We start from the raw sequence: 23,798 nt of genomic DNA, 5'->3' as shown, positions 1-23,798 counted from the left end.
CACATTTCCAAAACCACCACATTATCAAAACTTTACCACCAACAGGGTCCCAATACAAAATTTAAAAATTTCAGCTTCATCCGTTCAGTCTCAATTGAACTTCCAAGTTTTTGGCTCTATCCGTTTACTTGATACCAAATGGTATCATTTTAGAAGTTAAGTATAAGTTTAGAACTTTTCATAATCTTAAAGTTCGAATTTCCAAACGCATTTGGTACATCTAAACTGTTCCGTTTGTCCAATACAAAGCATCTAATTCTTCCTGCACTTTAGTACTTTTCGTACACTTTAAGTATTGGGCCTACGCACCCATGGCACAATAATACAGGTAACAGCAAATGTTGTTGTATAACAATTTTTTGTTGTAAATTTGTTTTTATACGTAATACAAGTGTCAGAGTTGTATGTCCAAAAATGTAAATAAAACAATTAATTTTGAATTAATTATTTTGATTTCAAAAATGTGCATTTTTGTAATTGGGGTTTCAGTTAGTTAGTTATTTTACTACTCTTCTATATAAAGAGACTAGCTGAAACTGATGCTCTTCGCTACACCTTATCCTTTTTTATATGCATGCAAAATTTTTCATAAAAACGTATTTATTGTAATGATTTTGGTGCCCCTATTCTGCCAGAAAATATACACAGTTTGTATATGTGTGTGTATCGCTTTGAATAAAAAAAATCATTTGAAATTATTTCAAATTTAGGGACAACAGAAATGCATATTTCCGCAATAACGAGCTATGCTGTTAGCCTAGTATCATATCAATGGCGTGGTGGGTCTTTGTTCCTTAATAAAATAATAATATTAGAATCTTAGCCAGATGAGATGTTGTCAAATGTATAATTTTTGAAAAAAATGTAAACATATGATTGCATGACTTTACCTCCTTGATTCTACCATGCACATATCCATGGTACAATATGGAGGTAGAACAGCTTCGTAAAATATTTTTGTCACATTATTTTGAAAACTGTTCAGATGTGGATATAGCTCCCATATATATTTTCGGCAATTTTACATATTTAATGCTCCAAACACGATACATGTGTGATTCCAATGAAATTCTTAATGAGAGACGGAATTTGGTACAATAACAAATGTTTCAAATAATATTGAAATCCGCTAATGTTTGGATATAGCTCTCATACATTCTTAAATTATATTGAGGTGCAGATGGGATATATTTTTATAGAGAAACACTGGCCCACAACGCATTTGCAATGGTATTAGGCTAACGGTAAAAAACTATACAACAATTTAATAGAGAATTCGATCTCTAACAGGACCAGAAAAGCCATTCAACTTCAAAAGATTGAAGTTTACTGCACGCTTGACATTTGCTATGAAATTAATTATTCTGAAGGACAAACTTTTCCTGTGTGCGGACTAAATTTGGCATGTTCCTGCTTTTCTCAAAGTCAGCTGTTCCTGGCATGTTCACGCGTGGGTAGACCGTGCGATTTGTTTGTTTACGTATTAAAGTATTATAATAAATAATTTGTTCAAATTCTTGAATTTGTTTTATTTTTTTAACCACAAATATTCGTATATAAAATTTTGAATGCATGTTAAATCAAAAGGGGTAGCGAAGCGCACCAGGTTCAGCTAGTTATTTTTATAAATTAGCTGATGAAGTAGATTCTGTAGCTAGTTTTCAATTTCCAACTCTATTCCCATAATGATGCGGTTCGTAATGAGTACGCGATCCCTACGAAAAGGGAGGTGGAGAAGAGAGGCGTGGAGACGATCATAAAAATATCACTAAAAGAAGGCCAGATGTAAAATTTCACTTGAAAATTTGGAAAGAGAAGATATTGAGAATCAGATGAGGAGCATAGCCAGACTTCATGTATCACAAGAAGAAATACAAACGGACAAAAGTAATTGACCACCTCAAGATCCTGAAAATCTATATAAAAACGTAAGCATGAGTGTTCAAATTGTTTTATTACGACTATGACTTTTTACTATCACCAAAACACGGGGGGATGATTACCATCAATATGTAACATATCTAAACATTTAGTAATACCCAGTAAGCCAACTAATTTGTTGGGATGAACGTTTCCGAGAGGGAACAGGTGAACTCCAAAATCTACTTTAAAAAATGACTTCAAAATATTACAGGTATCTCTATTAAAAAAGGCAGCAAGTACTTTATATTTTGGTAAATACTCGGGTATCTACATAAATGGTAGGTGAAAAATATGTTAAAGTATTGCAAATGGGATATATGTATCACCCATATAACGACCCCGGCCGATTTTTATGATTGTATTTATACCCTATGCATTTGTTTGTAACATGGAGAAGAAAACGAGATAGACCCAAAGTTCCTTTTGGTGATCAGCATAGAATCACATTTTGAGTCGATTTATATATAACCTAAAATCACATGAAGATATATATATATATATATATATATATATATATATATATATATATATATATATATATATATATATATATATATATATATATATATATCTTCATGTGATTTTAGGTTTCTTGTGCACAAAATGTCTAATATCAGTTCAAATGGTGTGAATTTTGCTACATTCGACCGAATTCAGCCTACAAGCATGTGCTTCAAATTTGGTGAAAATCGGTTGAGATATAGCTACAGCTCCCATAAATATCTTCATCCGATTTCAGGTTTCTTCTGCACCAAAAGGCTAATATCAGTCCAAATGGTGTGAATTTTGCTACATCTGACCGAATTCAGCCTACAAGCATGTGCTTCAAATTTGGTGAAAATCGGTATAGCTCCCATATATATGTTCCATCCGATACGGTGTTTAAGTCCCTCACATTCGTAATATGCACTCCACGAGACTGATATTTTGCACCAGACATAAGATACAGCTTAGCAATTCATGATTCAAATTTTATCAAGATCGGTTCCGATTTAGATATAGCTACCATATATATCTTCATCCGATTTTAGGTTCATTGTGCACTTCAGACCGAACTTAGTATAGAAATAAGTTCTTCAAATATGGTGCACGATACAAGAATAATATTTGGTACCAGATATCAGATGCAGACAAGAAATGACTGTTTTCAATTTTATGAAGATCGGCTCAGATTTGGATATAGCCTCCATACATAACATTATTCGATTTCAGGTTTATTGTGCACCAAATAGCTAATATTAGCCCAAAAGGAGTGAATTTTCGATATTCAACCGAGTTTAGCATAGAAGGAAGAATTTCAAATTTGCTCCCATATATATGTTTCATCCGATTTGGTTTTTAAATCACTAACTTTCGTAATATGCACTCTACCTCTAATGATATTCTGTACTAGATATGTCTAGAGCTCAGAAATTGCAATATAAACCTTTCTTTTACGAGAGTTCTACTAAATATGCATAGTGGTGTAGGGTATCATATAGTCGGCCCCGCCCGACTTTTGAGCCTTCCTTACTGGTTTTTATCTAATTTTGTAGGAAAACGTGGTGAAATCTTCAAACTATCTAAACTGAACTTTAGTAAGCTTATTTTTTATTCACTAAGAACCCTAAATGACAAATTATAGTTAATCTGGTTGAAAATGTGAAAAGCCAGTCTGAAGTCTAAATGGCTGCCGCAAAGTTGTGTCGATTTGTCGATTTTATCCAAGAAAGGCAACAATTTGATTGCACCGTTGGCCACAAGTCCAGTGCGTTCATATTCTTCCCGCAAAAAAGTCACTCACACTGGCCAAGTCTTTGATGAAAAGGATTATCGCAATGCCCGTTTCAGCAATGCCAAGCGTTATGTCAAAGAAAATTGAGGTATTAAGTTAGTCGATGAGATTTCACTCACACAGAACGTGTTGGTGGAGATGGTGATGGTGGAGATAGTCCATTGGGTCATCCTAAGGTATACATTAATTTGGATAAACCCGGCGCACACACATGTGGCTATTGCGGCCTGAGGTTTGTCAAGAAATATGGTAATCATAAAAACAAATTTAGAAAAAAAATATGTTGCAATTAAATTAAAAAAAGTATAACAAATAAAATAATTGAAAATCGTTAATACAAAAAAAAACCTAATACTAGGTTATATCGTATCGAAAATAAAGATATATAAAATGTTTTTACTAACTAATTATAGGAAATGTGTATTTTGATAGTGAGTGAAATTAGTAAATACCCGAACAAAAACCCGGGAAATACTATCTCAAATTATTTTTTATTAATTTATTTAAATAACTGGTAAATACAAACACTAATGATTGGAGAAATGAGTTTTCGATTGCTGGTAATAGTCTCATCGTAATCCAACTGAATAAAACTAAGTAGACAATTTATGCTATTCGCATTGTAAGTATCTTTAATTTATTTTTTTGTTTAATTTTCTTTTCTTTTTCGTATTAATTTGAGTTTTTCTTGGTTGTTTTCTTTAAAACATTGGCATTGACATTAATTTTTCCTTGCATTTGATTATTGGAGTTTTTAAGGTTTTTTTTATTGTTGTAATGCTATTTTAATCATTGTTTTATATTTTCATTATTATTTAAGCAAAAAATTATAATTAAACTAGAGAACATCTTAAATTTGCATTTATAAACTAAACTTATGAAAACGGTCGAAAGGAAAACAGAACAGAATCAAAACATAAATTCAGTTTTACAGATAATTTACATCGGTTATTAAGGGAGAGATTTATTTTGTTCCGCTCATTTTTGCCTTTCGTTTTCGAACTGCCTTGGCAGTTGAGAACCCCCGACGACGGACAGCTGTGCTTTCTTTGTTAGCAAACCAACCACCATTTGAGGAGAGGGTATTCTCTACTGGAGTTCGAATGTAATTTTAACTAAATACTAAATAATTATTAATTTATTTAAGAAAAAATACATAAATCAAAATACCGTAAGTAAATCATAAAAAATGAAAAAAAAAAATGTAACAAAAATTTTGTGTGCTTTTGAGGAAGTTTGTGTTTTGTTGCGTGTGATCAACGATACTTTGACGATGATTCCTTTTGCTGAAATAAAGAGTTGAGGAGTATGAGCAGAGAGTCAGTTGATCTTTTATTCGTTCTATGAAAAATGACTTTTTTGTTGCTTTTGCGGCGTGTGTGGCATTTAGTGTGTAATTGAAGAGAGTTTTTGCGGAACTCCATTCACAGTCTTTGATTTCAGGACATCATTCTCATATGAAAACACGGTTTCCTTTCCATTTTCATATACCCTAAAAGAAATGCAAAATGGTTAGCGTTGAGTATTTCTGTTAAAATTATACGATTTATCCAAATACTCACCGTTTTGTCATTAATTTTTTGCCATTGACAAACGTAGTTGATGTCGACGTTCGCTTAATGGCGCCGTTTGAGCCAGTACCACTTGAGCGACCTCCGGACATACTGTTAAAGCTGGAGAAAGAGGTAAATCCATTGGAGGGCATTAGCAAATCCATCATTGAATAATTGAGCATGGGTGAAGCGGAAAAGGTGGAGATTTTTGAGTTGCCTCCATGATAGTGTGAACGACTGCTGCCACCTGAGGTACCATTTGAACGCCGACTACCCGGCTGCTGATAACTGTGAACATCTAAAAACATCATTGTTATTATAAGCTCTTCGCCTAGTTCCAAACAATATCCTTACCACCAAATAAATCAGCAAATGGCGAATGCCCCCCGAAAAACTCTCGGAAAACTTCTTCAGGCGGCCGGAATACAAATGGAAAACCACTCCTGATATCGAATTCATCAAATTCATGTGCATTATATCTGGATGAACGATTATGTCCTCGGTCACTCAATAAACCCTCTTTACCATATTGATCGTATACGCGACGTTTCTTCTCTAAAACATTAGGGAAATAAAAATAAAAATTAGAGAACTTTCAAGATATCATTAATTTTTAGTAGGAAACAAAAAAAAAAAACGAATAAAAAACAGAACAAAGGTTATTTTCTAGCAAAATAAGAAACGTATTTTTCGATAATCTATCGACAGATTTGTGATATTAATTTTACAGTTGGAACATTTCAATTGTAACGCTTTTTGCCCAGATTGGGGTCTCAAAATTATTTCTAGCAAACTTTTTTGTTAATTGGGACTAATTTGGCATATTATTTTGACAAAAATTTATTTTATTTTCTTAAAAAATTCGACCCTTGGTGGAGCAACATTGTATTTAGTGTCTAGAGCATTATGTTGGGCGTACATAGTTAGTATTGCAGCTGATTTAGTAGAATATTTGTATACACAGAAAACATAAGGATGCGAAAAATGGTTTGTGGAAAATCATGATATTGACTTATATGATCGACATTTGGTAATGGCTATGGAGCGGTTTGCGTAGCTCTGTAGCAGTGTTTGTTTATGTTAGATTCAAATAACGAATACGAATATGCACTATTAACAATAGCAGCAATAGGAACAACAATTCAACTCTACACGAAACTAAATTAAACAAGAGCAGGAGATTATAGGTATGCCGGAAAACAAGCAACGGTGCACAGTGGTTTGAAAACACGAGTAATGAATAAATGAATGAGCAGGCCCCCATATTGTTGAGTTATTTTAACTTTAATTGAAAGAGAAATATTTGACATATGTTTTTCAAATGCTAAGTTTTAGAAAGTAGTAATCACAAATGATAATTGTCTTTAAAAAAGACGAATAGAATTATGAATATTGACATATTTCGTACAATAAGTGTAAAAACAAGTAAGTGTGAAAATTACTCTTAGCAAATGAAACTTGGGTTTGTCTGCATTCATGCGAATAACAAGCGTTTTTGTATTATACTTTTTAAAAAAGATGTTTAATTATTTATTTTTAGGTACTATTTATTTAGTTGTATACTTTGCACGATACTAATGCGACTGAACATTAGACAATGTCATTAAATTTCAAACTAATGTGCACGTCAGAAGGCACTGCAACGAAGGGCTGATACTTCTTTTGTGGCCATATTGGCCATGGCCATTTTTATGCAATCTTGTTGAATGCGGTTTAGTAGGAACGATAAATTAAAATTCAATAAAACATTCGATGCTTTTCACGATAGCAACAACACGACATTTAGCTTCTTTACCGAACAACTTGTGGAATGGTGTAGACTCAAACAGATTTCTAAAGGTGAAAAATTGATAGCGATTGCCACGCTTTGACGAACCATAACTGGGTATGTAATCGTCGTAGTCTTTGGCGCTTGTGGTGCGGTAACGATAACCGTTTGAACCACCATAGCTACCATTTGAAGTATATGAAGACGAATTGCTGCTGTAACTGCTCTTGTGCAGCGTCGAGCGATTATCGTATATTTTTCGTTTACGTTCTACACTTGCAACACACATCAGCAACGAAGAAATAAAATGATGAAGAAATAATAAAAGAAAATCAGTAAAAGTTTCGTTTATAATTCTCAAAAATAGTAAACGGTTGTAGAATATATTTCTATTTTGTATTTTCTAATCGATAGAATATTGAACTTACCGTCTGATAGGACTTCGTAGGCTTCTGATAACTCACGAAAACGTTTGTTTGCTTCATCTAAATTGTCAGGATTTTTATCGGGATGCCATTTTAGCGCCAATTTTCTGTAACTGTTTTTAAAAAAGGACATAACAATAAAATTTTTTGAATAAAACGAATGCCGTTCAGAAAAAAACGATACTTACGCTTTTTTGATTTCAGTATCTGTCGCTGAACGCGGTACGTCCAACACTTTATAGTAGTCCACCATTTTGAGAGTATTCGAATTTAGTGCCAATTATTGGTGAAATTTCACTGAAGGGTTAATATTTTCCTATTACAGTTGAGGTTGCGAGTACCTTTGTCCGGTTATCCTTGTTAATAAATTATTATGTTGTGTCTGTAATTAAATTAAGATATAGTTAATAATTTTATAACAAAGATTATTTTTGTTTTAAAACTAGATGGTCCGGTCCGCGTTGCCGACCCGTGCTTTTAGTTTTTAATGATTACTTTTTAAAGCACAATAATTCACAAATCTGAACCAAAATATATATATCTATGTTCAAATGATCCTGTATTTTTAAAATTATTCGGAAATGTGTTCGAAATAGTTGAAATCAGGAGGAACCTTAGGCCCATTAAGATAAAAACCATATTTGTCCAGAAATGGCCAAATACCTCAGAACAATGGATAGCACTAGCACATAAGCTTTCCATTGATATGCATTTTGTATTGAAATAATTTTTTTAAAACATAATTTATCTAATGCCAATGTCCTGTCACATATTGTGCAACTACAAGTTAGTGGGTACTCGTAGCAAGACAGCATTTATCTTAATTACATTTGGATATATCACATTTCATTTGGATATATCACATACACGGCGTCGAAGATTAAAGCTTTTAAAAAAACCTAACCATATGAAATAAAAATGTTCGGCCTGGCTAAACTTTTAATGCGCCACGCACAGAAAGACAAAGAAAATGTTTGGAAATAGCAGTACAGCTCTAAAACTGCATCTGAGCATTTCCATTTAATTTGGAAAATTAAAAATACTGAATATCAGACGGTAAAGTTATGCACAGACATGTGGACCTATATTTTAACTTTTTTCCAAAGATAGAACCCCCACCTAAGAAACAAAAATCATTGGACCAATTTTGACCATCATTTTAGGGAAGACACCATTCCTGTGGCGATAACAATGTATAGCTACATTAAGAAATGTGTACATTAAGAACTTGAAAACAAAATTGTAGTTAGTTGCGTAAAAACTGCGGTAAGAAGAAACATTTATATGGGAAATTTGACAAAACGTGAACCCATACCTACCATTCTTTTCTAGATGATGGTTGGATGGCGATTAAAAACTTTGAGAATATAATTGTTGAGAATTCGGGAAGATTCCGTTCTATATAAAAACGGACCTGCCTACTGCGAAAAATAAACAGATGTAAAAGTAAAATTGGAGTACTCTAAATTGTTCAAAAGACAAATCGAATGTCAAAGTTGAAATAACACCAATAAAATTGTACAATGCACTGTGGGTAAAAATTATGATTTTTTGGCATAAAGTCATTTATTTTTGTTTTCATATTTTGAAATTTAACTGATTTTCTAAATGTAGATACCCATATTAGAAAAAAATATATTTAATATCAATGCGGGTGACAACCCTTTTTTGCTGACGAGCTTTTAAAGTCAGTTGTTTGAAAGTCACTTTATTTTGCTACAACTGGCGGTAAAAATCAGCTAAGTTCAAGTGCTTGTGATTTAACAAAATTGAAAAAAATTAAAATGTGTAATTATAGAAAATGTTAGTGCAGGTATGTTAAATTAAGACGAGATGCCCTTTTTCTCATAATTGTCTGTTGTTGTAATACTGTGAAAAGTTTTATTAATGTATAACTTTATATAAAATCTATAAATTGTAGTTGTGTTCCGTGGAGTGTAACTTGTGAATGACAAAGCATTGCAAAAAGGTATAAATGCCAAATTATTAACAAAAGTGTGTTAATTAATGAGTAACTAGCCTTTTTTGTTCTATTTTGTGCCAACACGTGTTTTGCAGATAAACATGTGTTTGCCCATGCATGCAAAGTGCAACCGTAAATTAGAGCGATTTTAAAAACTAAACATTCAAAATGGCTTAGCAAAAGTATAATTATAGTAATGGATGAGCAGTATGTTTCCCCACTTCACTTCAATAGCTTTATAAACAAAAAAGTTGGGTCAAATCGGCCAGATCGGCTATATAGCAGCTATATGAAATAGTGCCCCAAATCATATGAAAATTGGTAGGTCATCTTGGGAGCATAAAAAATTAATACAAACCAAATTTCACTTCAATAGCTTCATAAACAAAATAGTTGAGGCAAATCGGCTATATAGCAGCTATATGAAATAGTGCCCCAAAGCATTGGAAAATTGGTAGGTCATCTTGGGAGCATAAAAAATGAATACAAACCAAATTTCAATTCAATAGCTTTAAAATTAGAGTTTATGCCAAAATAAACGTAAAAAAACCCATAGTGCAATGGTGAACTAGCAAAACAAGGTGTACAATTCGACATACCCACCTTCTACCATACAATTGCTCACACTCTCTGCACCGCACAATTCTCAAGAGTAAGAGCAGAAAACGTTTTTTTATCTAGGGTATATCAACAAGTGCGTTTCTAATGCTCTTCTATGGGAAGTAGCGATGTCCGGCCACTTTCGGCATTCAGTATAAAGTGAGTACATAACTTGAAAATAATCATGTAAATGACTCCACAATTCAGGTCTTTAAATGCATACACCCTGATTATCGTTGTGGCGTTTAGAATCCAGCAAGAATTGATGCTACTTTCCACACATTGTCGAGCAACAGCACGCGATTTGCGGGTTTGTGCGAAAGGGGCACTGGCAACACGTTCAGTGTACAAGCGAATTAAGTGGCGGCATTGAATACATGTGTGTTAGTAGGATTGTGTTTGTTCGCCTATGGCTAGCTGGGTATTTGGAAACAAACTGCAAATTCCCTGACACCATTTCCACGCCATGGCGATAAAGTCGAATTCACAACATTGTTATGAGCGTTACTGCCCATATTCGGTATTTGTTTGGGAAGGTTCTATGCGTAGGTTCTCAAGTTCAATTGGAAGTAAGTATACGAAAGCTACTCACGATTTTGCTATACAACACCTAGATGTTGAAGTTTTCAATGACCGACGGAGGTAGTCAAGCGGGAGCTAAGCTAATAGATATCATTGACATGACATGACGCATTATGATTTAATTTCCTATTTTCCCTAATTGAAATCGAGTAATAAACATTTTTGAAACTACCTCAGAAATTATTTCTGTATCGCTTGAAGATTGCTAATCCCAAAATAATGTTTAAAATGCATGCATTATTCATTTTTTAACTTGCCATGTGACAACTCTATTTTGCAGGTTTGAACCCACTGGTTACAACCATGGTACAATGAAGAGAAGGTAGGTCAACTTTGAAAAAATTGCAAGTATAGAGGTCTACCTGTTGGCTTGTAATGTCAGAATTACTATCAAAACAATAAAAAAGCAAACAACTTGTTGCATTGATTTTGAATAAATAATTTAAAACCGCGGAAACTGAATGAATGGTCAAAAATTATTTTCAATATCATGTTCTATATATCTCTTATGGTTTATTTCGCGACAAAAACTGTAGATTTTGTCGATGCATTCGTTGCAATAAGCATTTTGAAAACACCCGAATTTGAATATTTTCTGAACAATTTTTTATTATTGAAAAGAAGACACACACATAAGCAAATGAAGTTGACATATTAAGCCAGAAAAATAAAAAAATTGAAATCATATGGTAGTTCTGCCCTACCTTGAATTCATTGTACCATGGTTACAACTACAAATTCACAGGAATAACCTGAATTAATTAGAATAAAATATTTTAAGAATTTTCATTCATTATTCCTAATTTAATAATTCAAATGTCTAAAATTGAACCTTTTTGAAATGAAGTTGGTTTATTAATTTTTTGCATCACTTACAATAATAAATTTCCATGTGATTGTGTGGGTGTTTGTTTTTTTTTTTTCTCTTTATAAAAAAAATAAAACCAACGTTTGTTTATTAGTGAAGAACGATGTTTAATGTTTACCAGGGGTAAGGCAGGGAATAACTAGGTCTTGGAAAGAGCCACCAATCCTCAAGAGCCACCAATTCCTAAAAATATCTTCTATGACAAAAAAAAAACATTTTTTTCCCAAGTGACGTGATCGTAGCTCAATAGAAGAGAAACCAAAGAATTAAATAAAACTAAAATTCTTTTCAAAAATCTCTAAATCTTACAACCCCAATTATAAACATTTACATCTTTCTCCACTTGTTATGCTTTCGTTCTACCTGAACCATGTAAGTTGGTTTTGTCTGTTACAACAAAAACCCCTTCGTCGACCGACCGTGCTATGTCTATTAATAGAACAGTGTTGGCTTGTTTGTTCGGGATACCATAGTATTTTGTTGTTGCAAAATGGTCAGGCTTAATCCCTTTATTATAAAAACAACGTTTGTTTATTAGTGGAGAACGATAGTAATGTTTACCAGGGGGTAAGGCAGGGAATACCTAGGTTTCGGAAAGAGCCACCAATCCTCCCTTGTTTTTTGTCTGGGATATTCTCCCCAGGAGTTATTTTAAAAATAACTTCTATGACAAAAAAAAAAAAAACATTTTTTTACCCAAGTGACGAGATCGTAAGCTCAATCGTTCTCCACTAATAAACAAACGTCGTTTTTATAAAAACAACAATAAAGGGATAAAGCCTGACCATTTTGCAACAACAAAATACTATGGTATCTCGAACAAACAAGCCAACACTGTTCTAAAAAAACAATTTGAAATTTCAAATTCACTTGCAACATAAATTCACATATTTGACTTTAATGGGCAACGAAATTTATTATTTTTGGGATCAAATAATATTGTCCTTCTATCATGGAATCAATTTTGTGGAATAATCCAAATATTCTATTTATGTCTTGTGGTTTTCCCCTACAGATTGATTTTGTGAAAAATGTAAAATAAACAAAGCCAATTTTTGTATGTTTAAAAGAATATGTGGAACAATACGACTCCAGTACTGAATTGCATTTTTCAGTTTCTTTATGGTTGAACAACCTTTCTTGCTTTTTTCCTATAGCCATTTTATTGTCACCTTATAATTCAGAAGTAACTGGTGACTTTGTCAGTAGAAGACGTAGTTCTTACGGGTGGATACATTGCGACTTGTGCGTCAGTACTTCATGAGGGGTCATATGGGGCCATAGGAACTATTGAGTCATAAGCCCATATAAATAAATTATTAATAGAAATTTATTTACTATATTTCATGACCAGCTGCATTGTTTAGTGAAGTTACTTCAAGGAAAGACTTGGAATATATCTTGTGTGCGCATATTAAATGTATTTTTGTGTTTTAAAAGGCAGGTCCGAATTCTTCCTGGAAGCAAATACGGCATTTGGTGAAACTAGGTTCCCATGTATCTATAGCTCTAGTATATATTTTTTTAATTTAAGACTTCTCGAAGCCACAATACGCACTCAAAAGAGGTACATAGTTGATATAGTCTAGTTCACATAAACTGTCAATTTAAATGTTTATTTGTTACGGGTAACCCTGATAAATATGCATAGTGGTGTATGGTATCATATAGCCGGCCCGTCCGATTTTTGACTTTCCTTCACTGGTTAATATTGCACATTTGTTTTAAGTTTGGGTACGGTTTCGACGCATAGAGAAATTTTATAGTTTTCCACGTTGTATAAGAGATTTATGTGTTTGTGAAAAAAGATCCCAAAAATATTAGAATAATAGACGTCTGCAATATTAAAGATACATTAATATTGTATTGTGTGTCTAAGATGCAGGTATTAGACAAAACTGAAGTGTAGTAATTAAAAATCTCCCTCTACTGAGGATACCTGCCTACATAAACTTTCAATACGCCAACATACAAAAACGTCTCCTTTTTATTTCCTTTTTCATAACATTCGGTTAACATCTTGTCATTTTGGAAACGATTGAATTTGTTGTGCTGTGTAATTAGCCGTTGACCGTTTTCAAAGCTGGAGATTCAAACACCAACCATATTCCTTAAATTGTATGTGCAAAGTTTGTCCACTAGTGTTGTTATTCGACAGCAACACCCAAAATTAGACAACGACACAAATTGTTATTTAATTTGATCGCTAGAAAATACCTGTTTGACATACTTGGCAAATGGCTTGTGGGAGTAGAAGCTTTAAATTGACGCTCACGGTTGATGGTCTGCTAGAAAAGTAAAATCAGAATGTTCTTCACATCTCTGTGAGGTGATGACGACACACAGTCGTTCTGTTCAGAAAGAGTGCGAGTAACAACTAGAAAGCAACCAAATTGGAAAAAAGTAATGCAGAATAATGTAAAAACAATATTGGTACCTGATAGAGGTAAACTAATCCATTTCCATTTTATTAAACATATTTTAGTCAGTAGTATTACATAGAGGCTTAGAAAACATGTCACATGCAATGCCATTTGTGATAAAACAGCCTACGAAAACATTAAAATAGCAAATATATATAAATCATTGGTATTTACACATGTATTTTCAAAACTAATAATCAGGGAAGGGTAATGTAAAATACTGAAACGCACTGACATTTTTTAATAATGATGGGAATAAAATGCCAAAACATACAAAAATAAACAAAAACATTTCTAAAAAGAAATGAGCACGACTTAAGTGAAATTTTTAAGGAAAATAGTATTGAAATTGGGTACAGATTGTGCATTTGCTAATTTTCCTGACAGATACAATTGTAACCTAAAAACGAGTGACTGAATTTAACATACGAATTCCATGCAGTCCAATATCAGGAACATAACTTTTATTCGGCTTGAAAGCAAAAGTAGGATGTAGAATAGACATGAGCATTTACCAATTTAAAGTTAAAAATAATAAAACATGGAGAAAAATATATTCCTTTAACATTTTTTTAAATATTCCTTTAAATTATCTCCTTCCTATTTTGGTCAGCCTGCTCAGCACAGTAAATTAATGTAAATATATATTATTTAATAACCGATTATAACAATTAATTGAAACTGGCATCAATTTAAAAGCTAGAAATTGCACATGTGTGTTAAAAACAAAAATCCGATGTTCTTTGGCGCGTTTAGTCTAAAAGGCTACTTCAGAAAATGGTGTCGAATATAAACAAGACATTCGCAAGAAAAAGTCACCACCGACTGAACACGAATATTTTGCTATTTTGTATGATGCTGATTAAGAACGGAATACTCAACATTTATAGTCGAGAGTGTATGTTAATGTGATTTCACCGAAAGTGATTTGACGCCACTGACGTACATACGTAGCCAATCTGCTTGTGGTGATTCTTGTTGTCGGATTATCAACCGAGATGCCATCAGCCGCGGCAATACCACAGTTCGATATTGACGTAAATTCGTTTCGCGCTATCAAAGTATTTCAGAGGAATCGAGAAATAAATTGCATTCCCTTGATTGGTGCGCATCATTTCGACTAGAAAAAAGCTATGCCGACGACTCAGTCAGTCGTATCTAAAATTTACTACAGAATTATTTTGAGAAATGCTTTTCACTATTTGATTGGCCCAAGGCCAAAACAATGTATTGGGTTTGTATAAGGTCTAAAAAGGACGATATAAAAATAATAACTTATGATACAGAAATACCTATATTGATTAGAGGATTCGAGTATATATATAAAAATATTCATTTGATCAAACAAAATTAGATACTGGGCCTCAAAATAGCAGGGGCTATCTCAACAGCGACCATTTAAATTTTTTATTTTGGGAAAGTAATTTCTAGGGTTAGGTTAGGTGCCACATTCATTGGCCAGAACAAGTGAGAATGACGAATCAATTAATCTATGAAGTAATTAAATGAGTCGAATAATTATTGTTGATGTTGTTGTCGTCGTCTGACAGACTACGAGACGAGACCCACCCAGCCAACTAAAAGAGGCAACCATAAGAAGAAGGCTCACGACAAAACTTGGCCAAGTCATTAATGTGATCAGTTAGTGACTGCGATTAGTGGGTGGACAACAATTTAACATTTTACGATCTCCGCTGCTGTGCGAACAACAACAATAACAATGAAAGTCTAAATAAATCTTCACAAATTAGCGATGTTTTAGTCACTAAAATATCTCGAAAGGAGAAGCCGAAATGATATAAATTAAAGAGTATTGTTTCCTACAAAATTTACAAAAACAAAACTTATGGCAACATAAAGATACAGGAATCACAAAGGAGGTGGTTTCTTCTGTAACTTGACGCTTGATTTAAGTATCTATGTTTATTTTCAAAAAAAAAAAAAGTAATAATAATAATAATAATAATTTAATGTAGGGCACCGTATATTTAAAAAAAGTAAAAAGCTGTTAAGTTCGACCAAGGCGAACTTTTAATATTCTCTATCGTTAGGTACCTAGATATTCAATGTCTTGCCACTGGAGGTCGCAGCCATTATGAACTACAAATACGAATTTTTAGACAAATCCGTGGAAAATAGGGCAAAAAGCATCAAAAACAGGCTATAGGAAAACGTGGGCCTATATATACAATGTTCCGCCACCGAAGCTAAAACCCGGTTAAATGGGGCAAAACAAAAATGTGGATTTATAGGTACAATGTTCCACTATCGGAGGTGCAACCCATTACAAACCACAAATACCATTTTGACACGGTTCGATGTAATCGTCGACACCCCGCATTTATGAAAACACCATATATATATATATATATATATATATATATATATATATATATATATATATATATATATATATATATATATATATATATATATATATATATATATATATATATATATATATATATATATATATATATATATATATGGTGATGGCGTGGGCCGCCATAACAGCCGATGGTCTTCGCTCGTATTAATCGACCGTGGCCGATTAATACGATATTGTCGCGAAAATATTGGACTTGGACTTTCCAACAGCACCATCGCGATCGGCACGCGCCACCCAAAAATGGTTACAAAATGAGGTTCCTTGCTTTATTTCCAGCGTACAATGGCCACCAAAATCTCCGGATACCAATCCGTTGGACTATTGTGTCTGGAGCATTTTGGAAAGCAAGTTAGGCATTAAAAAATACCAAAGCGTCAATCACCTCAAGCAAACGCTTCGCCGGGAATGGGCCAAAATACCGCAGAGCAACATTCGGGCAGCGTGTGACAGTTTCAATGACCGTAATTCGTGCCGAAGGTGACCAATTTGAACAAATCAAAACTTATTCTAAAATTTTATGATATTTCCAACATTTTTTGCTTTCACTCAATAAAATAAAAAAAAAAATATGGCGTTTGACTTTGTTTCAGTTTTTATCTCACCCTGTATATTTCTGTCTTTTACTCGAATGGTGTCTTGAATCGACAGCTCGAAAAAACGGAAAAAACTCGAAAAAACGGAATTCTGTAAACAAGTTTTCTACATCTTAAATGTCTAGTTCTGCCACTTGCTGTTGAGTTTACAAGTATTTTTTGTTGAGTTTACAGAAGCCGCAAAAAGTTAAAAAAAAAAACAAAATTACAAATTGTATACAGAATAAAAACTTTTTGTATACGCTTTAACACAATTTCCTTTCAAGAAATCACAAAACAAAACACAATTTATTTCAAGAAATGTGTTTTTGAATATCCATGTCAAATACAATTTCAATTACGTAAAGCCGGACGAATAAAGGCTATGAGAAACACAATTTAACTCGACTAGTTATTACTTAAAAATTGTCACAAAAAATCGATATAATTTTAATAAAAAGTGATAAGAATATGAAAATATACATTTAAATTCTCGTTTTTTTTTAATAAAATAATAATTTGAAATAACATTAATAGTGTATTTTAAGTTTTCAAATATCACGGGTACTCAAAAAGTTGACTTAGGATGGCTAAAATAGTAGTATTTTTCTTTAATAATTTTTCTGTGCCGACTAATTTTTGGTCTGAACAATCATTTATCGGTGAAATTTGAACTCGAATGTTAAAGAAGTGTAATATTTCGCAGACAGAATGGAAGCGTGTACACATTCACACCCACTACGTTGCTGGTAGCTGAGGTTGTATTAAATCATCACAGCTTCTTTGGAAGACACCGCTGTTATGATAATGTCATTATCGAATCGAGTTAATCAATGACTCTGCAGTGATTATTTCTGGTTATTGTTGCTGCTATTGCTGATGTTTAATATCATATCAACAAATATTCATGAACAAAATAAAGATAATTTCGCTTTAATTGTCAGCAAGAAACGTGTTGTCATAAAGACGCAATGCAACAACAACAATAATACAAACAAACTGACAGCCGAGAGCTGTAGAGAAAAAAAAAGAAATGTTAATTGGTGCAATTGCAAAACATAAATGTTTATGTTAATTTTAAACTGTCGATACCGTGATGTAGTCGACTTTCGTAGCTAGTCCAGTCCATGTTTGCTTAATTAACGCACCGGTGCCACTTTCTTTTGCTGCCTTTGCCACTTTTACTCTTTGGTCCAAAATAAAACAAAACAATGAAAGAAACACAGCAGCAGCATTGGGAAAAACAGGTCCAAGTGACAAGAAAAACAAAACTCTTGGCATGTAGACACACTTTTTTGCTCCACAAACGGTCAACACACAAACAAACGCCAATTTAGACCCATATTCGATGTCGCCATTGCTAGGATGAATGAATAGATGGATGATGGCGAGCCGATCAAACGCACAAACAAAAATAGCAAAGTAAAATATCTTCAATGCACTAACAAAATGAGAACTTACAATTCTCCGCTGAACGAGTACGACTGCAACCGGTGATCTATCAATTGATGGGAAACTAGTAAAACGGTAGTAAATTGGGCAGGACCAAACCATTTTATGCGCCCAGCAAAAATATCATTATCAAATAATGGGTTTGTTAAGAACAGTTAGTACTTACTAAACCGCCACATTTTGCTCAATTTAATAATTTAGTTTTAGAATACTAGAGTTGAAATTGTGTTTCATTTCATCACACTTAATTTTTTTGTGGAGTAGGGGTTGAACTTTCGTCCTTCTGATTGGTAGTTGGGCACATGCTCTCAGTCAGTGTTTGTTGCTTGCGGATTGTGTATGGGCCAGCAAACTTTGTGTACTCATCAAAAATTCCTATTATTGGACAAACAGGGTTGGGCATATTGCACCAAATTTTTAGTGCACTAAGAATTAAATGCTTAGTGGTAGTGTAATTTTTTATTCCACTTTTTTTGATTTTTCCAAAAAATTTGCACTACCACTAAATTTTAGCAAAGCCAAAAAAAAAAAACACTATATATATATATGTATTATACCAGCTATCATAAAGTTTATTGAAGTGAGTAGCGAACAACAATCCAGAATATATAATATATATGCATAAAATTTTATTACTTTTCTAAATAGCACTAATTTAGTGCTATTTTTTATGAAATACCACTAATTTAGTGCAATTGTTTTCAAATACCACTAAATTTAGTGGTAGTGCTATTGAAATTTCACTGCCACTAAAATTTAGTGGTAGTGCAATTTTTTTTAAATATCACTAAATGGTTAGTGGTAGTGCAATTTAATTTTTCACTACCACTAACCCTTTAGTGGTATTGGAATAAAAAATTGCACTACCACTAAATGAACAAATGAAATGAAATTAGTGGACTAAAAATATAGTGCATTATGCCCATCTCGACTGGATAATGAATTTTCTATCCAATTGCTGGCAATTGTAACCACTTATAAAAAATACTCTACTAAGCCAATTAATTTTTACATAAACCTAAATAAATACATAGTTAGTTGGAAACAAAGATTTGTTTTTTTAGAATCCACTTTTCTGTTTGGTGTGCTATTGGTATTGAAGTCGAAACCTTATGATTTATAATTACACACTGTGCTACTGCTGCGAATATAAAAGTCTTACACCAACATCGAGAACTCAATTTGTTTCTTCATTTTCCGACGTCGAGTCTCGAACTCACAATCTTCTGGTTTAGCGTCGGACGCGCAAACAGATAGAAACAATCGCCTCGCATTATTCTTAGCTAACTGGTAATGCAGAAGTTATGTAGTTGTCATTACTGGTAATGCACACTACAACTGTTGTGTGCTTACAAAATTAATGTTGAAAATCAAAAACTAACATTCAAAATCGATTGAACAATGGGTCTTGTACTGCCATTAGAAAGAGAATAGATCGTAGCCGAATTCATATTAGGCAAGTTTACTTGTAGCAAGTCTCTATGTGTAGGAGAGAGGAAAAGGGAAATGGGAAAAAAATAATTTTTATACAAAATTAATAATAAAACTGAAAGGAAAAACAGTGATAGAAAACACGATTTTAGTAGCATTTAGAAATATACAAAGGAATATAAAATCTTCTAAAATACCAAATTTGAAACAATTATGTGGGTAAATGTGACTAGAATTATCAAAATACCGAATATCGGTGGGTATAGTTATATATGCGCTTTAGGAAAACGTGGAACTAAACATTCAATGTTTTGCCACTGGGCTAGAACCCATTATGAACTGCAAATATCAATTTGTATCAAAATATCGAATATCGGGAAGTACCGTTATATAGGGGCTATACCAAAACGTGGACGTATACATACACTGTTTCGCCATTCGAGCTAGAACCCATTTTGATATAACACAAATATCAATTTTTAGACAAATTCGTGGGAAAATGTTGCAAAAATCATAAAAACACCGAATTTCGGGAGGTACCATTATATGGGATAATACACCAAAATGGATAAATACAATGTTTCGCCGCGGAGCTAGAATCCATTATGACCCACAAATACCAATTTTTAGACAAATCCGCAAAAAAAATGTCCAAAATTCATCAAAATACCGAATGTCGGGAGGTACCGTTATATGGGGGCTATACCAAAACGTGGACCTATACATGCAATGTTTCGTCTATGAAACTAGAATCCATTATGACCTACATATACCAATTTTTAGACAAATCCGTGGAAAAATGTGGCGAAAATCTTAAAAATTCTGAATATCGGGAGGTACCGTTATATGGCGGCTATATCAAAACGAGGACCGATATATCTCATTTTCAATACCAACCATCCTAGACACAATACAAATTGTTCTGCCAAATTTTGAAGGTCTACGTCAAATAATGTGGGCTATATCGTGATTTCAACAGACAGACAGTCAGACGAACATCGTTAAATCGACTTAGAATTTTATGCTGAGGATGTTACAAACGGAATGATAAAGTTAATGTACCCTCCTTTCCAAGGTGGAGGATATAAAAAGAAAAAAGGGGTGGAAATGGAAAACAGAACTGTCCCAGATTTTCGTTCGCATTGTTATTAGTGCAATTTTTATGCAGAACAATTTATCGAAATATCAAATAAAGTCAGATCACATCAATGGGAAATTTGCTCACGTTTATCGACAAATTGTTGTCAAAAGTAGTTATCTAGTCCGACCTTATGTAGGTCTTATTTTATTCGATATACGTTATTTTTCATTCGGCGCGTAAAGGTTAATTCCATGCGTAACATCAACCAATCAAACCTATTTTCCCACGCATTTTAGAGAAACTGGTGCCATCACTCATCTTTCTTGGTTCCTCCAACTTCCTATCGAACAAATTAAAAACCCAGTCATAGTCCTCATAGTCAACGTTTAGTTCATTGTTTATATCAGAGCTTATGCGTAGCATTTTGTACATCAACATAGGTAATGGGTCACAATATGGTAGGCTTACATCTTCTTAAAAGGCGTCTTGGCAGAGTTGCATTCACCTGGACCAAATTTATGGAGAAATTCCTTAATGCTACTCTTCTGAGACAAAATACGATTCTCATTTTCAATTGGTATTTTCAATCTCAGAAAATATTTTAAGTTTAGTTTAAGTTTTTTTGTAACAATAAACAATAACCATCATGTCAAATCATAAATATGCGAACGTTAAAGTTCAGAAATTATTTTTTTGTTAACCCCCCAATGTTTGTGGTCACCCAATTTTTATACCCTCCACCAAAAAAGGTATGGAGGGTATATTAAGTTCGTCATTCCGTTTGTAACTCATCGAATCGGAATTGTCTGAAAATTCACACAAGGAGTTCCTTGTGGGTACTTTATACCTCGGTAGAGAATTGTCCATATAGGTCCACGATATCGTATAGCCCCCATGTAACGGTACCCCCCGCTATTCGGTATTTTGATGATTTTTACCCACATTTTTCAACGGAATTGTCTGAAAATCCACACAAGGAGTTCCTTGTGGGTACTTTATACCTCGGCAGAGAATTGTCCAATAGGTCCACGATATCGTATAGCCCCCATGTAACGGTACCCCCCGCTATTCGGTATTTTGATGATTTTTACCCACATTTTTCAACGGACTTGTCTGAAAATCCACACAAGGAGTTCCTTGTGGGTACTTTATACCTCGGTAGAGAATTGTCCATATAGGTCCACGATATCGTATAGCCCCCATGTAACGGTACCCCCCGCTATTCGGTATATTGATGATTTTTACCCACATTTTTCAACGGAATTGTCTGAAAATCCACACAAGGAGTTCCTTGTGGGTACTTTATACCTCGGCAGAGAATTATTAATATAGGTCCACAATATCGTATAGCCCCCATATAACGGTACCCCCCGATATTCGGTATTTTGATGATTTTACCCACATTTTTCAACGGAATTGTCTGAAAATTCACACAAGGAGTTCCTTGTGGGTACTTTATACCTCGGCAGAGAATTATCTATATAGGTCCACAATATCGTATAGCCCCCATATAACGGTACCCCCCGCTATTCGGTATTTTGATGATTTTTACCCACATTTTTCAACGGAATTGTCTGAAAATCCACACAAGGAGTTCCTTGTGGGTACTTTATACCTCGGTAGAGAATTGTCCATATAGGTCCACGATATCGTATAGCCCCCATGTAACGGTACCCCCCGCTATTCGGTATATTGATGATTTTTACCCACATTTTTCAACGGAATTGTCTGAAAATCCACACAAGGAGTTCCTTGTGGGTACTTTATACCTCGGCAGAGAATTATCTATATAGGTCCACAATATCGTATAGCCCCCATATAACGGTACCCCCCGCTATTCGGTATTTTGATGATTTTTACCCACATTTTTCAACGGACTTGTCTGAAAATCCACACAAGGAGTTCCTTGTGGGTACTTTATACCTCGGCAGAGAATTATTAATATAGGTCCACAATATCGTATAGCCCCCATATAACGGTACCCCCCGATATTCGGTATTTTGATGATTTTACCCACATTTTTCAACGGAATTGTCTGAAAATTCACACAAGGAGTTCCTTGTGGGTACTTTATACCTCGGCAGAGAATTGTCCAATAGGTCCACGATATCGTATAGCCCCCATGTAACGGTACCCCCCGCTATTCGGTATTTTGATGATTTTTACCCACATTTTTCAACGGAATTGTCTGAAAATCCACACAAGGAGTTCCTTGTGGGTACTTTATACCTCGGCAGAGAATTATCAATGTAGGTCCACAATATCGTATAGCCCCCATATAACGGTACCCCCCGCTATTCGGTATTTTGATGATTTTTACCCACATTTTTCAACGGAATTGTCTGAAAATCCACACAAGGAGTTCCTTGTGGGTACTTTATACCTCGGCAGAGAATTATCTATATAGGTCCACAATATCATATAGCCCCCATATAACGGTACCCCCCGAAATTCGGTATTTTGAAGATTTTACCCACATTTTTGAACGGAATTGTCTGAAAATCCACACAAGGAGTTCCTTGTGGGTACTTTATACCTCGGCAGAGAATTATCTATATAGGTCCACAATATCGTATAGCCCCCATATAATGGTACCCCCCGAAATTCGGTATTTTGAAGATTTTACCCACATTTTTGAACGGAATTGTCTGAAAATCCACACAAGGAGTTCCTTGTGGGTACTTTATACCTCGGCAGAGAATTATCTATATAGGTCCACAATATCGTATAGCCCCCATATAACGGTACCCCCGATATTCGGTATTTTGATGTTTTTAGCCATATTTTTCAATGGAATGGTCACAAGGGGTTCTTTGTACACAAGGGGTTCTTTGTCAGCACTTTACCCACCGACAGAGAATTCTCTATATAGGTTAACGATAACGTATAGCTCCCATATAACGGTACCCCGCGATATTCGGTATTTTGATGATTTTAGCCACATTTTCCAATCGTATTGTCTGAAAATCCACACACGGAGTTCCTTGTGAGTAC

The 23,798-nt window shown here is 34.0% G+C and overlaps 1 protein-coding gene across 12 annotated transcripts in view; it reads right to left on the bottom strand.

Annotated features, from left to right (window-relative positions):
* Nucleotides 1-4,302: 4,302 nt before the first annotated feature.
* LOC101890834 (dnaJ homolog subfamily B member 6) overlaps nt 4,303-23,798 on the bottom strand; it is a 68,252-nt gene continuing 48,756 nt past the window's right edge. For 11 of the 12 annotated variants that reach the window (XM_005183555.4, XM_020036766.2, XM_011294254.3 and 8 more), the window contains 6 exons: nt 7,632-7,825; nt 7,447-7,556; nt 7,046-7,288; nt 5,605-5,805; nt 5,260-5,548; nt 4,303-5,189 (listed from right to left, as the gene is read on the bottom strand). In XM_005183555.4, the coding sequence (XP_005183612.1) occupies nt 5,084-5,189; nt 5,260-5,548; nt 5,605-5,805; nt 7,046-7,288; nt 7,447-7,556; nt 7,632-7,696 (1,014 nt within the window). In that variant the 5' untranslated portion in view covers nt 7,697-7,825 and the 3' untranslated portion in view covers nt 4,303-5,083. The remainder of the gene's footprint in view (nt 5,190-5,259; nt 5,549-5,604; nt 5,806-7,045; nt 7,289-7,446; nt 7,557-7,631; nt 7,826-23,798) is intronic. The other variant, XM_020036768.2, reaches the window with a different exon arrangement.

The sequence above is a fragment of the Musca domestica genome, unplaced genomic scaffold (genome assembly GCF_030504385.1).
Source record: "Musca domestica strain aabys unplaced genomic scaffold, Musca_domestica.polishedcontigs.V.1.1 31, whole genome shotgun sequence".
Taxonomy (NCBI): domain Eukaryota; kingdom Metazoa; phylum Arthropoda; class Insecta; order Diptera; family Muscidae; genus Musca; species Musca domestica.
The sequence above is the reverse complement of the archived record's forward strand: the minus strand, read 5'-3'. Positions and strand labels throughout refer to the sequence as shown.